The 13,608-nt window shown below is 50.8% G+C and overlaps 1 protein-coding gene across 1 annotated transcript; it reads left to right on the top strand.

The window, feature by feature from the left end:
- Positions 1 to 3,128: 3,128 nt before the first annotated feature.
- Positions 3,129 to 7,967, top strand: Hexim2 (HEXIM P-TEFb complex subunit 2). The gene is made up of 3 exons (XM_076870601.1): positions 3,129 to 3,229; positions 3,935 to 4,044; positions 7,005 to 7,967. Exons 2-3 carry the CDS (start codon positions 3,982 to 3,984, stop codon positions 7,800 to 7,802), a joined length of 861 nt encoding a protein of 286 aa, XP_076726716.1. The 5' UTR covers positions 3,129 to 3,229; positions 3,935 to 3,981; the 3' UTR covers positions 7,803 to 7,967.
- Positions 7,968 to 13,608: the final 5,641 nt, after the last annotated feature.

Genomic DNA, 13,608 nt, shown 5'->3' with positions numbered 1-13,608 from the left:
TCCAACTTAGTGTTAGTTTTTCCTTACTCATCTTCTCTTGATCAGTGTATAGTTGAATGTGCCCAAAATCAAACTATAGGATGAATCAAGTGTACTGACATTTCAGTCAGGAATTAAGTAGTTCAAATTTTGGATGAAGGACCCCAGTCAAGTCAGGTATGGTGGTATACATCTGTAATCCTAGTTATTCTGGAGGTTGAGGTAGGAGGATCCCAAATTGAGGCCACCCTGGGCCACTGAAAAGACTGTCTCAAAATAAAAAGGATTGGTGAGTAGTTCAGTGGTAAGGCACCTCTGGGTTCAACCCCAAATACTGAGGGGTGGGGGGAATACTTCTCAAGGGTGAATCTATTTTTGCAATCTGAGAAGCCAGGTGCAATGGTGCCCACCTGTATTCCAACAGCACAGGATTCAGAGGCAAGAGGATCACAAATTCAAAGCCAGCCTCAGTAATTTAGCAGTTTTTTTTTTTTTTTTTTTTGGTATCAGGGATTGAACCCAGGGGCACTTAACCACTGAACTGCATTCCCAGCCCTTTTTTATATTTTATTTAGAAACAGGGTCTCCCTGAATTGCTTAGGGCCTCACTAAGTTGCTGAGGCTGGCTTTGAACTTGAGATCCTCCTGCCTCAGCCTCCTAAGAGCCGCCAGGATTACAGGCATGTGCCACCATGCCCAGCAATTTAGCAAAGTCTTAAACAGATTAGCTGGACCCTGTCTCAAAACAAAAAATAAAATGATATGGAGATGTAACTCATTGGTAAAGCATACCTGGGTTCAAACCCCAGTACCAAAAAAAAAAAAAAAATCTCTGAGAACATCTGAGGGGTGGAGGAAGAAAAGAGTTAAAGCTATGAAACTGCCACTCATATGACTTAAGGAAAACTACTAACAGGAGCAGCAGCATTCCAATTCTGAAGAAATTTTCAGGGTTCTTGGTTTTTGCTATTAAAGTCAAAGGCTTAGGAACAATTTAACCATCTGTAACTAGTAATGATAACTCATCACAAGGTACCTACAGAGGCAAAGTTCCCTGGCCAGTCACCCACCTACTTCAGAGCCTACTTAGGCATTATTTCAAGTGACATTTTAGCGACAAACTATGATTTAAAGATATCCCTGAGCCACAAATCTCTCTGAAATTTAGCTCTCAAGCAGTAGGAAATAAGATGGTTTTATCTGGCTGCACTTGGTAGCACAGGCCTGTGATCCCAGTGACTCAGGCTGCTAAGGCAGAAGAATCACAAGTTCTAAGCCAGCCTGGCAACTTAGTGAGATCCTGTCTCAAAATAATATAAAAAGGCTGGGGATGTTGCTTAGCAGTAGAGCAACTCTGGGTTTAGTCCCCAGTACTATCCACCCCACACACACACAAAAAAAAAGAAGTTTAATTTAATACAACTTCACATCAAACTTTTTCAGTCTTTAAGAAGCTGATAACAGCTATAATTTTAGGGTTGAGTTTATTCTTTCAAAACAGGTTTCCCACACCTCCTAAATGCCAACTATTTGAGTAGATCAAAACTGCCATTCCTACTTTTGTGGCTTTTAGATCTACAGGGGATTCTCTCTTAACAATGCATTAGTGGCATGCAAAATATTCCCCCATTTTGTTTAGTCTGTGAAACAAAATTCTTTAAACTGGAAAGATCTTGTAGTCTTACAGAGATTACATTGGAATTAGTTCTTTTTTCCCTTTAGGAGGGCAGCCATTCCTCCCCAAGTTACAGCTCGGATTTCAAAACGTAAACAGATGTTTTTTAAGCATCTCAAAAGGGCCATTCCGTTTTTATTCTGGGCCATGGTGATTCTGAATTATGGTGTGTTCCAACCCCGTAAAGGGTTGAACCTCATTCCTTTGGTGTAAACTTTCAAGAGAAGTGGACAGCACACTTTAGGAGTTTCCAAAAGTGGCTGGCGACGTGTAAGGCCAGGTCGTTCCGAGAACCCGGGCTGGATGGGAGAAAACTTGAGGGCAAGAGTGCTCAGAGATCCCCAAGCACTGAGGCTGCAGGTTGTCTTTCCACTGTCCCCCGCCCCATCTAAGTGTCTCAAGGGAATTGATGGTTGCTACAATACTTAGAGGACAGTTCCTTTTCGCAGCCCGGGAGGCGGGGTGGCTTTGGTGTATGGAATGGGGGTGGGGTGCGGAAAGGTGCTCCGGACTCAGCCCTCGAAGCCTTCGGCAGACTACCACACTTGGGGCACAGGCGACCAGAGCGGCAACCTCCGCCCTTCCCCTTGGCGCCAGTGCCTGAAATCTGGCATCGCCCCTACTTAGACGAAGTGGGAGTCCCGCTAAGCTGGGCCCCGCCACCATGCCCAGGCCGAGTGGGGGTGGGGAGAGGCATTGGCTGAAATCGGTCTCGAGACCAGCGCCCCAGTGGGAGGACAGCAAAGGGGAGACGTCTCCCCAGCCTCTGTCCTGTTGGGGTCTCGGGAAACACGCGATAATTAGCCAAGAATCCCGCCCTACGTGAGCGGCGAAGCTGCGGGGCTGCCGGGACAGTTTGAGGGCCGGGCTCGGCGGGAGAGACTCCAACCATCACCCTCCCCGGCCCCTGGTCCCACTCCCCGCCGTCTCCCGACGCCGCCACTTCAGACAGCCCACTCGGCCCGGCCTCTCCCCGCGCCCGGACCACCCCCCATGGGGTGCTCTCACTGCGCAGCGAGTCCCTCCGCTGCCTCCTCCCAGCCCAAAATGGCGGCGGCGGCCACCGAGCTTCTCGTCGCCTTCCTCAAGGGCCTGGGATCCCTCCGCGCGCGTAGCCCCTCCCCCCTCAGCCGGATCTATTTTCTGCCCCGTAAAGATTAACGCCATCAATGAACTCTTTAATTGAGTTTGGGTGGGTGGATCCGGTTGTGCTTCCGCACCGCTAATCGTTGAAGAAAGTGAAATTATTGGCAGATCATTTGACCAATCAAAGAAGACAGCGGAGAGCGCGGGACGCCACCCGCGCAAGGGTAGATGGGTTTTAGAGTTCTGGGTGTGGTTGTTGACGTGACAGGACCTTGGGTTGCATTTCCAGTCTGGAAGAACTACAATCCCCAGCAGGCATTGCGCTTCCAGGCTGTCCCCTCCCCTCAACCTTAGTGCCTGAGCAGCTTGGTCAGAACTGCTGCAACTGCAGCAAGAGGTAGGGCTGAGGCGTTGGGAGTTGCACAGACAGGCGGTCGCACAGAAAGACACACAGAGGTAGTCGTGTGCATAGCTCTTGACAGCAAATAGGTCAGTTCCACCTCTGCAAAAAACCTCCCTTCCATGATTATTTCCCCTTTCCAAGAAATCCATCCTTAACCCAGTTGGGTTTTCCCTCCCAGCTGCCTGTAGTGCGAAGACTTCTCTTTTCCTCCTCCTCTCTTTCCTGTCCTGAGGAGAAGGAGGGAGGCAGGCCAGGCCCTGTAGACAAAAAAGGTCTCAGCTCAGGCTCTCCGGGGTCCCAGTCTTGCTTGCAGAGACTTTGCCTTCTGAATCCCTGCCTGGGGAGGAGGTGGGGTCCGGACTGCAGTGGAGACTCGGGGCTCCAAGAGCTTGCACCCCATTTTCTTGGAGCCACAAACCCACCTCGTTCCCAGTCCTTCCGGGCAGTCTCGGTTTTTGGCAGAGAGCAAAATTTAGTCCTACGTTTCCTAGCTGCCAACTCAGGCCTCAGTGACTTACATGAAAAGGCCGTGTAGGACATTAGCCCTGGCCTGGGACCTTGTGGAACAGGGCTAGGAAGATAGCCCCTTAAACCCATTTGGCCCCACTCTGGCTGGAGGTGTGAAAACCAGGACATAAAGGCAGGCTTTAGGGCCTTCGTTTAAAAATAATGGTGTCCAAGCCTGGTGCTACAAAATGGCTGCCGCTGCCTGGACAAACAATTCCTGGCCAGCCAGATTCTTCATGAAAATTTTCCTTCAGGACTTAGGTTTCTGTTGTTGTTCAAAGCAGGTGTGACTAGTTAAAGGCATCTGCTGAAAGACTGGGAGAAGAAAAAGATGGCCACTCTGAATCAGACCAACTGTAATAGCAAGTCACCAGCAGCCCTGGAGGAGGCCAAGGTAAGCGCCCACCCTCCAAGTCACTTGGGACCTGCCTTCTGGGATCCTAGCTTCTTGTCTCAGATGTGTTGATAGATTTGAAAAACCTGTTTTTTAAATGAGTCTCTTATGCCCTGGGTGATAGGTTAGGTGCTAAATTTGTGTTGTCTCATGAACTCCTAGAAGCCCTTCAACGTAGGAATTATTTCCAATTTACAGGAGCTAAGGTTCTGAGAGCTGAAATACCTTTTCCAGAATCATGCCACTGACAAGCAGCAGATCCAGGGTTTAAACTTAGGACCTCTGACTGCAGGTCCTTGCCTTGATCTCAAGGACAAATAACTTGGTTGAATTTGCCTTTTGGCCAGGCTAAGAACCAAGTCTACAGCAGGAAAAAGTATGGGGTTCAAATTTTGCAATGGAGTTTAGGGGTTAGGATTGTTTCGTTTCCTCTTCCTTGGATTAGGCTATAATCCAAGGAAGAGGAAACAGACTGATATCAGGCCCTCAGAGAATACCTTCTGGGCTGGTAGCAGGAGCCCAAACCCTCCTGGCTCATGCTTTTTCACTACCCTTCTGTACCCATTCTCACTGTTTCCTATAGATCAGAGATTTGGGGGTCAGAGAAGCTTCCAACTTATCCTGCATAACCACTTTCAATATTTCTTGGATTTGTTGAATTTGGAATTCATGGTATGTCAGGGCTACCAGGTTCAGAGAGGGCAAATGACTCACTCAGGTCACACAGCTTATCTCTGATATTGATAATGGTGGTAGAGGGATAAGCCTTCAGGAGGGAGGCAACATGTGGGGCTTGGTGGCAGAGCTGGCTTGGGTTGGGGGAAGGATTACCAGGGGACATTTATTGAGGGCTGGGAGCAGGTAAATGATTATGACACAAACAAGCCAACCTGCTAGCTACAGAGTTCTCTGTGGCCTTGCCTCTTGTGGGTGGGGCAGCAATTCTGTTTTAGTTGGCCCAATCCCCTGGTGGTTGAGGTCTATGGGTGATCTCCCTGTAGGTGAAGTAACACAACACACATACATACACACTCTTATTCAAATTCAAACATACCTCCTTTCCCCTGAAATTCTCCCTAGGGTCTCAGCAACACAAATGAACAGTCCTAGTTCTCCAGGGCTGCAAATACCACATCCCTCAAAACACTTCCTACACTTCTAGGGACCCATGCTCAGAATCATGTTGTGTTTTATAAAACAAGATGCCAATTGTTGTGTTTATTATTAGAAATCCCTCAAACCACAAACTTAGAGCAATTTATCCCCATCCCCCACACTCAGTACTCCCAAGCTCACCACAACAGAGATAAGCAGATGCCCTGAGCACACATATGCTGTCTTGACAGATCCTTTCCACCTCTTGCAAGTTCTGGAACTCTTGACTGCAGAAAGGAGTTGACCCTTCCTTTCTTTGGTTAGGACCTCTTTCTGCCACTCACACAGAAGAGTGATATAGCCAGGCATGGTGACACACACCTATAATCCCAGCAGTTCGGGAGACCCAGGCAAAAGGATAGCAAATTCAAAGCCAGCCTCAGCAACTTATTGTGACCCTGTCTCAAAATAAAAAAGGCCTGGGGACTTGGTTCAGTAGTTGAGCATCCCTGGGTTCAGTTTCTGGGACCAAAAAAAAAAAAAAGAGTGATACAACTCTGCCTGAGATAAACACACTCCATCTTATTTACCCTAGAAAAATAGAGTCTCATTTTCCAACATCTTTTGGATCCCTCTATCTTATAAGCCTTAAGCACTTATTTTTTATTTTTTTATTTTTTTTTTTAGAGAGAGAATTTTTTAAATATTTATTTTTTTGATTTCGGCAGACACAACATCTTTGTTTGTATGTGGTGCTGAGGATGGAACCCGGGCCGCACGCATGCCAGATGAGCGCGCTACCGCTTGAGCCACATCCCCAGCCCAAGCTTTAATCACTTAATAAAAATTTTTTTGTGGGGAGGGTTACTGGGGATTGAACTCAGGGGCACTCAACCACTGAGCCACATACCCAGCCCTATTATTTTATATATTATTTAGAGATAGCATTTCATTGATTTGCTTAGCACCTCACTATTGCTGAGGCTGGTTTTGAATTCACGATCCTCCTGCTTCAGCCTCCCAAGCCACTGGGATTACAGGCGCATGCCTGGCTCATTTAACAAATATTTCTTGAGCACTTGCCCTGTTTCATGTATCGGGTAAAGAGGTGAACTGAATAGACAAGACACATTCTCAGGGGAAAGAAGACCAATGATAAATGATAACATGCTAAATGCTTTGTGGGATGTTAAGTGCATGATGTGATACAAAGTCACTGGGGAGGGGCTGCCTTCCATATGGTGGACAGGGAAGGCCTCCCTGAGTAGGGAGCACTGGAACTGAGCCCTAAAGGATGAGAAAGAGTTGACCATGCAAAGACCTGGAAGCAGGATTGGCTTTATGATTTGTGGGGTCCTTTGTTCAAAGGTTATTAAGGACTTCAAGACAGGGATAATAGCATCAAGCTAAGCATGGGGATCTTTCTGAATGTGGGCCTCTGTGCAAGCACATAGGTTGTGTTCCCACAAAGCCTGCTCCATTTGAAAGACATGCTTTTTGGAAAGAGAGAAAAGCAAGTTGGGTTTCTGATCAAGCAAGTGCCTCAGGGGCCATCTTCTATCCCAGGTTGCTCCTTCTTCTCCATTCATTCAGACAGTATTTGTGGAACTCCTACTCTGTGTCAGATATTGTTCTAGGCATTGAAATGATAAGGTAATACTCAGGTAAAATGCTGCTCTTCCGGTGAGTTTACTTGGGGAAGGTTGGGGCACAGACAGTAGACAGGTAAATGATTGCAAAAAGGTGAGGGAATATAGAATGACCAGGTGAGTTGCGCGGGGCTTCAGGCTGGGTGGTCAGGGGAGGGTTCCATGGCCAAGGATAAGCTGCTTGTGATCCAACTTTCCTCCCCACTTCCTCTTTAGACCTCTGGTGATTCAGGGAGCCCCCAAACACCCACTAAGTCTCATGACTGTGGCAGTTCCCTGTCCCTGACACCACGAAAAAAGAGCCATTCAGAGGATGAAGATCTTGCCCAGGCTGCCGGTGGCCTGAGCTGGAACTGTGGCGGACCCCAAACCCGGAGCCCAGGGGGTTGCTCAGTAGAGGCGGTGCTCGGCCGGAAGAAGCACCGGAGGAGGCCATCCAAGCGCAAGCGGCACTGGAGGCCCTACCTGGAGCTGAGCTGGGCGGAGAAGCAGCAGCGCGATGAGAGGCAGAGCCAGAGGGCCTCCAGGGTCCGCGAGGAGATGTTTGCCAAAGGCCAGCCTGTGGCACCCTACAACACCACCCAGTTTCTCATGAATGACCGAGACCCCGAGGAGCCCAACCTTGAAGTGCCACCCTATGGGGCGTCCCACCCAGGTTCCAGCGGGGACAGTGAGGCAGGGGACAGTGACGGGCAGGGCCAAGATCATGGCGAGTTCCAGCAGAGGGACTTCTCTGAGGCCTATGAGCGCTATCACACTGAGAGCCTGCAGGGCCGCAGCAAGCAGGAGCTGGTAAGAGACTACCTGGATCTGGAGCGGAGGCTAACGCAGGCGGAAGAGGAGACACGGAGGCTGCAGCAGCTGCAGGGGCGCATGGGCCAGCAGCCCTGTCACCAGGTGGAGGAGCTGGCCGCCGAGGTAGAGAGGCTCCGCACTGAGAACCAGCGGCTTCGACAGGAGAAGGAGATGTGGAACCGAGGGGGCAGCCGCCGCCATGAGGAGCCAGGCACCTAGGGGTGCCTCCGAGCCAGGTGGACCTTGTCCTGATTCTCAGCCACTCAGGCCAGCTGGGTCTCAGAGAGACAGGTGGCAAGTGAAAAGCACTCTTGAAATCACTGTGCCCCCTGAGAACAGCTGAAACAGGTTCAGACTTCCACCTTGTCATTTCCACAATTGGTTCTTTGATGTCATCTTACTTTTTACAAAAAAATTAAATGGTCTTGCTGAGACCCAATGGGAGTGGCTAGGATTTATTTCACTTCGGCTCTTCTGAGAATCAAAACACTTTCATCTCAAGGGCTAAGGGCACAGTGGCGCAGGCCTGTAATCCCAGTGGCTGGGGAGGCTGAGACAGGAGGAATGTGAGTACAAAGCCAGCCTTAGCAACTCAGTGAGACCCTGTCTCTAAGTAACATACAAAACAGGGCTGGAGATTTAGCTCAGTGGTCAAGTGCCCTTGAGTTCAATCCCTGATACCCACCCCGCCAAAAAAAAAAAAAACACTTCCATCTCAAAGAGGTTCCAGTCCCCTCCCCCTTTCCCCCAAGCCTGGGAGGACAGTGGACCCCTAGATAGGATCCTGTCAAGGTCTCCAGGATGCCTGAATTCTGTGCCCTGTGTCCTCGAGCTACCTCTGTGTGTTAAGGGTTTACAGGTGAGAGGGAGCTCAGGCAGGAGCCCCCAGATTCCACCCAAACCTGGTACTCCCAGATGCCATGAAGAGAAGGAGCTGGGTTTTAGAGAAGATCCAAGCCTGGAGTTCCTTCAGGGTTTACTCCCTGTGTTTTCTCCGTAGTTTGGAGGACTTGGCCAGACAAGATCCAGGTACTTGTGCCTCCTTGTCCTTGACAGCCCCTCCTCCCAGCAGAGGGTTGGACTGAGGTTAGTCATCATGTTTTTGTCTCCTTAACTCCTGGAAAGACATTAGTAAAGAAGTAAGCACTCCAGGGAAGGATCCCCCTATTGGGAATTAAAGGAAAGTGGCAGAGGGGACAGTGCCTTAGCAGAGCTGCTCCACCTGGCTCCCCTGGTGCCCCTGGTACTTTGTGTGCATCCTGCTCCTCTCGGTCTAATCACATGTGTGGTCGGTTTCCTCTGAAGTGCAAGCCTTTTGCCTGGGCAGAGAGAATTCGGATGCCCCCAGCTTGCCAGCCATCACTGGGCTCTGAAATGAGCCAACTCCCCTGTCACTGAGACCCACCCTCCTGCAGATACCCTGTCTGTTCCATCACCCTCTGAGTGTCCTTGCTGGCTGGCACCAGGTGTCTGGCTCGCAACACAGATTAACTTCAGTGGTGTTGGGGGAAGTGAGCTCACCAGTGAGCCCATGTTTTCTCAGCCACCAGCCCTGGGAGGAGTGGAGGCCAGGCCAACCCAGCCTGGCTTCCCCTATAGGTGCTCATCAAACCAGCCACACTGGGCAAGAGAAGGGCTCAGGCCTGGGAACTGCCAGGGATGGAAATGTTGACGAATCCTGTATGTTGCCAGGACAACTTTTATTTCTGCCCTGCCACACCCAGGCCTGGCCAGCACCTTCTAGCTTCTAGAACAAAGCAAGATGAAAACATTTGAGGAAGGAACAGGTTTCAGGAGAAAACAGAATCCCATCCTAGGGCATCTGCCCCTGGAACCTTGGCCCAGGGCTTTCATCTCCATCCCTTTGCTCCCTAGGTAGTGTCAGAACAACAGGGAGCCGCAGGCATGGTGGCACATGCCTGTAATCCAAGGATTCAGGAGACTGAGGAGGGAGGATGGTAAGTTCAAAGCCCAGCCTCAGCAACTTAGCAAGACCTCTCTCAAAAATTTAAAACAATATTTGTTAAAAAAAAAAAAAAAAAAAAAAAAGGCTGGGAATGTAGCTCAGTGGTTAAATGCCCCTAGGTTCAATCTCTAGTATCAAAAGAGAAAAGGCAATAAGGATGATTGTCTCCATTTTGCAGATGGGAAACCCAAGACTCAGAGAGGAAGTGGCTTTCTAGACTCCAGAGAAGCCAGCCAGAGGCCTGCCTTACCCTAGGGTGCTAGCCTGCAACCCCAGGCCTCCAGCCTCCAGCTGCTACATTCCTCAGAACAGAGCCTGGAGTCTGAGGGAGGGGGAGGGCAGGAGGAAGATTGTTTACCCTGCAGGAGGGCTGTGTTTGCTACTAGGAGGGTAGCAGATTCCAGAGGGCTGCTGGAGTGTGGGGGTGGAATGTCGGCCTCATGTGGAAGAAGGTGTTGGGGCTCTGAGGGGAGCTGGGTGGGCTGTTGGGTCCATGAGGGGGCAGCTGAGAAGTTTGGCCCTTCTTGGCCCAGGAGCTGAGGAGCCTGGAGAGGGAAGACTGCCATCTTTCCCCTATACACACACAAACACAAAATGGCTGAAGGGCTCTTGGCCTGAGCAACACCAAGGTGAGTTAATTTTCACAAGGCTGGTGGGGACAGGGTGAGAAAACAAAGAGTATGTTAGCTATGACATCTCAAATAAAGCCTTGTTCGGCATCCTTTATAAATCTGCCTCGTTTGGTCGCTGCGCGCCTTGCCTGATCTTACAGTGAGTGACATGTCAAGGGGGACTGAAATGACTGAGTCAGTGAACAGTGTCCATTTCAGCTCCTGTCCCAATCTGGTCCCCTGACTTAAGGGCTTCAACCTTAAGGTGAAGGGTGTGGATGATGATCATGGAGACTCAGTACCAGGGACAGCCGGGTCACCTGTAGGTGGGGGCCAGGTGCAAGTCCCTTCTGTACTCTCCCTGTTTTCCCTTCCTGCCTATCCCACTGCAATGACCAAAGCTCCAGTTTACCACAGACATCTCCTCATATACACGCCCCCATCCCCAGGCCTTTGCCCAGCAAGTGCTCACTGACTTCCTTCCCTCAGCCCCTTTACTGTCTAGGATCCTCTTGGTCGCTTGGGCCAGGGGCCTAGAGAGCAATTACTTCACAGGAGTGATTGCTAAAGCTTTCCACCACCACTGCCTGGCTGGCCTAGGATGCCCCTTTTTTCCCCATCAGGGACTTCCCAACCCCAGGTAAAAATGCCCAGGGGACAGCCCCTACCTGCAGTGGGATTAAGGAAGAAGAGTGGTGGAGTGGGCAGAGGTAGTGGAATGGGTCAGGAGGAAGCTGCCAGGAAGCGGGGAAGGGCATCTGAGGTGAAGTAACTCAGTTGTGGGGACAGTGTGGCCAGGTACCATTGCCCCTATTGGGAACAGCGAGGATGGCACTGGCCCTTTAAGTGGGGGTGCCAGTCAGTGCCCTCCCCCGCCAACCCAATTCATGGGCACACTGAGCATGTGCAGGAGCTGTGCAAGTGGGGAGAGAGGAGGAGGTTGGGGGGATAGATTCCGGAGGAGGGAACTTCCCACCCCTTACTTCCTGTAGCTGCCCCCACTCTCCTTCCTGGGTCTGACAAAGGAGCCCATAGTGCCCCCCCAGCCTCTTCCCCCTGGGAGTGCTGAGCCACCAAGGGCGCTGGGCAGGCCCCCTTGCCCTGGGAAGTCTCCCTACTGCCTGGAGGCCCCACGGGCTCAGCCCAGGACTAACCTCACTTCTCTGGTGTGGGCGGTGGCTGATCTTCCTGCAACTTAACGTGTTCAATTTCATTCCATTAGTGCCAGGGTTTTTAAAAGTGTCCTGGGATGCTGCTCTGAAAATTAAACACAGTGGGAAGGGTGAGGTCCCTGCCCCCATGCTCCAGCAGCTTCCAGTCAGAGAGGAAGCAAGCAGCTCGGCTGCTAACACCCTTGGCCTTCCAGATTCCCTCTTCTGGCTCTCTCTCCTTTCCCTAAAGCCCAGAGGCCCCCAGTCCACCGATCAAAGGCTGCTTTGTTCCCTGCAGCGGGGAACCTCCCCTTCAAACCTTTTCCCTATCTCTAGCTTGCCTGTTTCTGCAGTGTCCCCAACCCCAGACCTCAGCCCCTCAGATACCTTCCCTAGCCCCTCTTCTCCTTCCTCTTAGGTATGAGCTACAGGTATTATCATCTCTTTAAAGTAGATGTGAAACTCATACTATGAAATTTACCCTTCAAAAGAGCAATTCAGTGGCATTTAGTACATTTGCTATGTGTGTACCCCACTTGATAACCTAGTTCTATATCAATTCAAAAGGAAACCCCAAATGCATTAAGCAGTTATTTCCCATTCTCTCCCTTCCCCAACCTGAGCACCCACCCACCTGCTTTTTGTCCCTGTGAGTTTACTCACTCTGGGTGTATTCCAGAATATACCCAGTCAAGAGGGAAAGACTCAGGGCCTATACTAGAAAACCATGGTCTCCTTGAGGTACTGCGGAGAGAACACTGGGCCAGGAGTCCTGAGACCAGTGACTCATCTGAGTTCTTCTCTGATTCAGGGTTCCCTGTGTTCATTTGTTCAAAGCGGGTCAGGGGCTTCGGGCCAGTCCAGGATCCTGGGACCCCCAGGCTATGCTGCCTGGCATGAAAAACATTCTCCCCTTTTACTCTCCTTACTCCTCCTGGCAGGCCCAGGCAGTGAAGGTGGCCCCAGGGGACAGTGTGATTCATACTGTGAGGTCTGGGGTCAGACCCAGGAGATGAAGAAACTTCAGCTCAGAGAGGTTGAGAAATTTGCCCAAGGGCACACAACTGCTGACCTGGGAGCCGGTTAGGTCTGATTGTAGTCTGAGCTCTTGACCACTGTACTTGGGTCTTCAAAGAGATAAAGCAAGTTAAGGGCTTAGCTAAGTGCCAGCTGTGTGGGAGTTGCTCTCAAATGGAAGCAGCCATAAATTTTACTACTTTCAGGGCATTGCATAATCATGAATAGCTCATTCCAAGGTGGTTCTTGGGAGTTCTCAGTCCCTCCTTCCCTTATCTTTTGAGGAGAGTTTCCTCTTTGCTTCCTTTACTGGCCTCCCTAGGGTGGCAGCTTTTGTGGGACTGGAAGGGGCTTCCTGGACTCTTGAGGCCTGTGAGCAGGTAGGGATGGGAATCATGGTTCCACTCCCCTCCAAAGGAGGAGGAGATGTTGCTCTGTCCCTCACCCACTTCTCCACGGTTGAACATCCACCCCAGCCCCTAAACAGAAAGTCCTTTGTGGAAACACAGAAGGGAGGGGCCTTGCCTGACAAGGGGATAGGCTGAGCAGCTGGCCCCCAGTTGGCCACTGTGTCCCAGCTGCCTGTAGCATGGACATTCCAGAGACCACCTGCTCCAGAGACCCTCTCTGGACCCCATCCAAGAAGGAATACCCCAGACCAGCCCTCAAGGCACCTGCTGTCTCAAGCCTCAGGGCAACCAGGGTGGCCCCCCTTTCCTGTTCCCTCCTTACCCCGAGGGCTTCAAGAGGATGTTTCCAAGGAGATTAAGTTGTGGGAGGAAATTGAGATCCCTCTGGGCCTCCAGAGCCTGCCTCTACTACAGCTCTGCCTTCCACAAAAAAGAAAGGGATGAGCTGCCTTCTCCCTGGGTCTCCTCTTCTATACCTAGTTCTTACTCCTTCCAGCTTCCTCCTGGTGACTTCTTAAGTCCCCACCCCCTGGTCCCCGGGCAGCCCTTCAGTGACTCCTTTGCACCAGGGGAAAGACCCAGACAGACTCCTTCAGTCACGACTGGAACCAAGCCCTGTGGTTGCCTGGCCAGCCAGATCCCACTCTAAGGATCACTGGGGCCCCAGGCACCACTGTCCTTTCTGGCTAGACCTCCATTCCTTTGTTTATCCGTGGCAGTCAGCTATTTTCCCTGTGGGCCTCTGAGAAAAGGTCTCTTTTTTTTCCTCTGGGCCCCTGGCCCAACTGTCCTCACTTGTAATTCACATTAGCTATGTCTGTAGCCACAGGCAGCACCCCCAGCCATCTCCCAGGTCCCCTTCTGAATGAC

Source organism: Callospermophilus lateralis, chromosome 11 (assembly GCF_048772815.1).
Source record: "Callospermophilus lateralis isolate mCalLat2 chromosome 11, mCalLat2.hap1, whole genome shotgun sequence".
In the NCBI taxonomy this organism is placed as follows: Eukaryota; Metazoa; Chordata; class Mammalia; order Rodentia; family Sciuridae; genus Callospermophilus; species Callospermophilus lateralis.
This window is presented reverse-complemented; position numbering and strand designations above follow the sequence as displayed.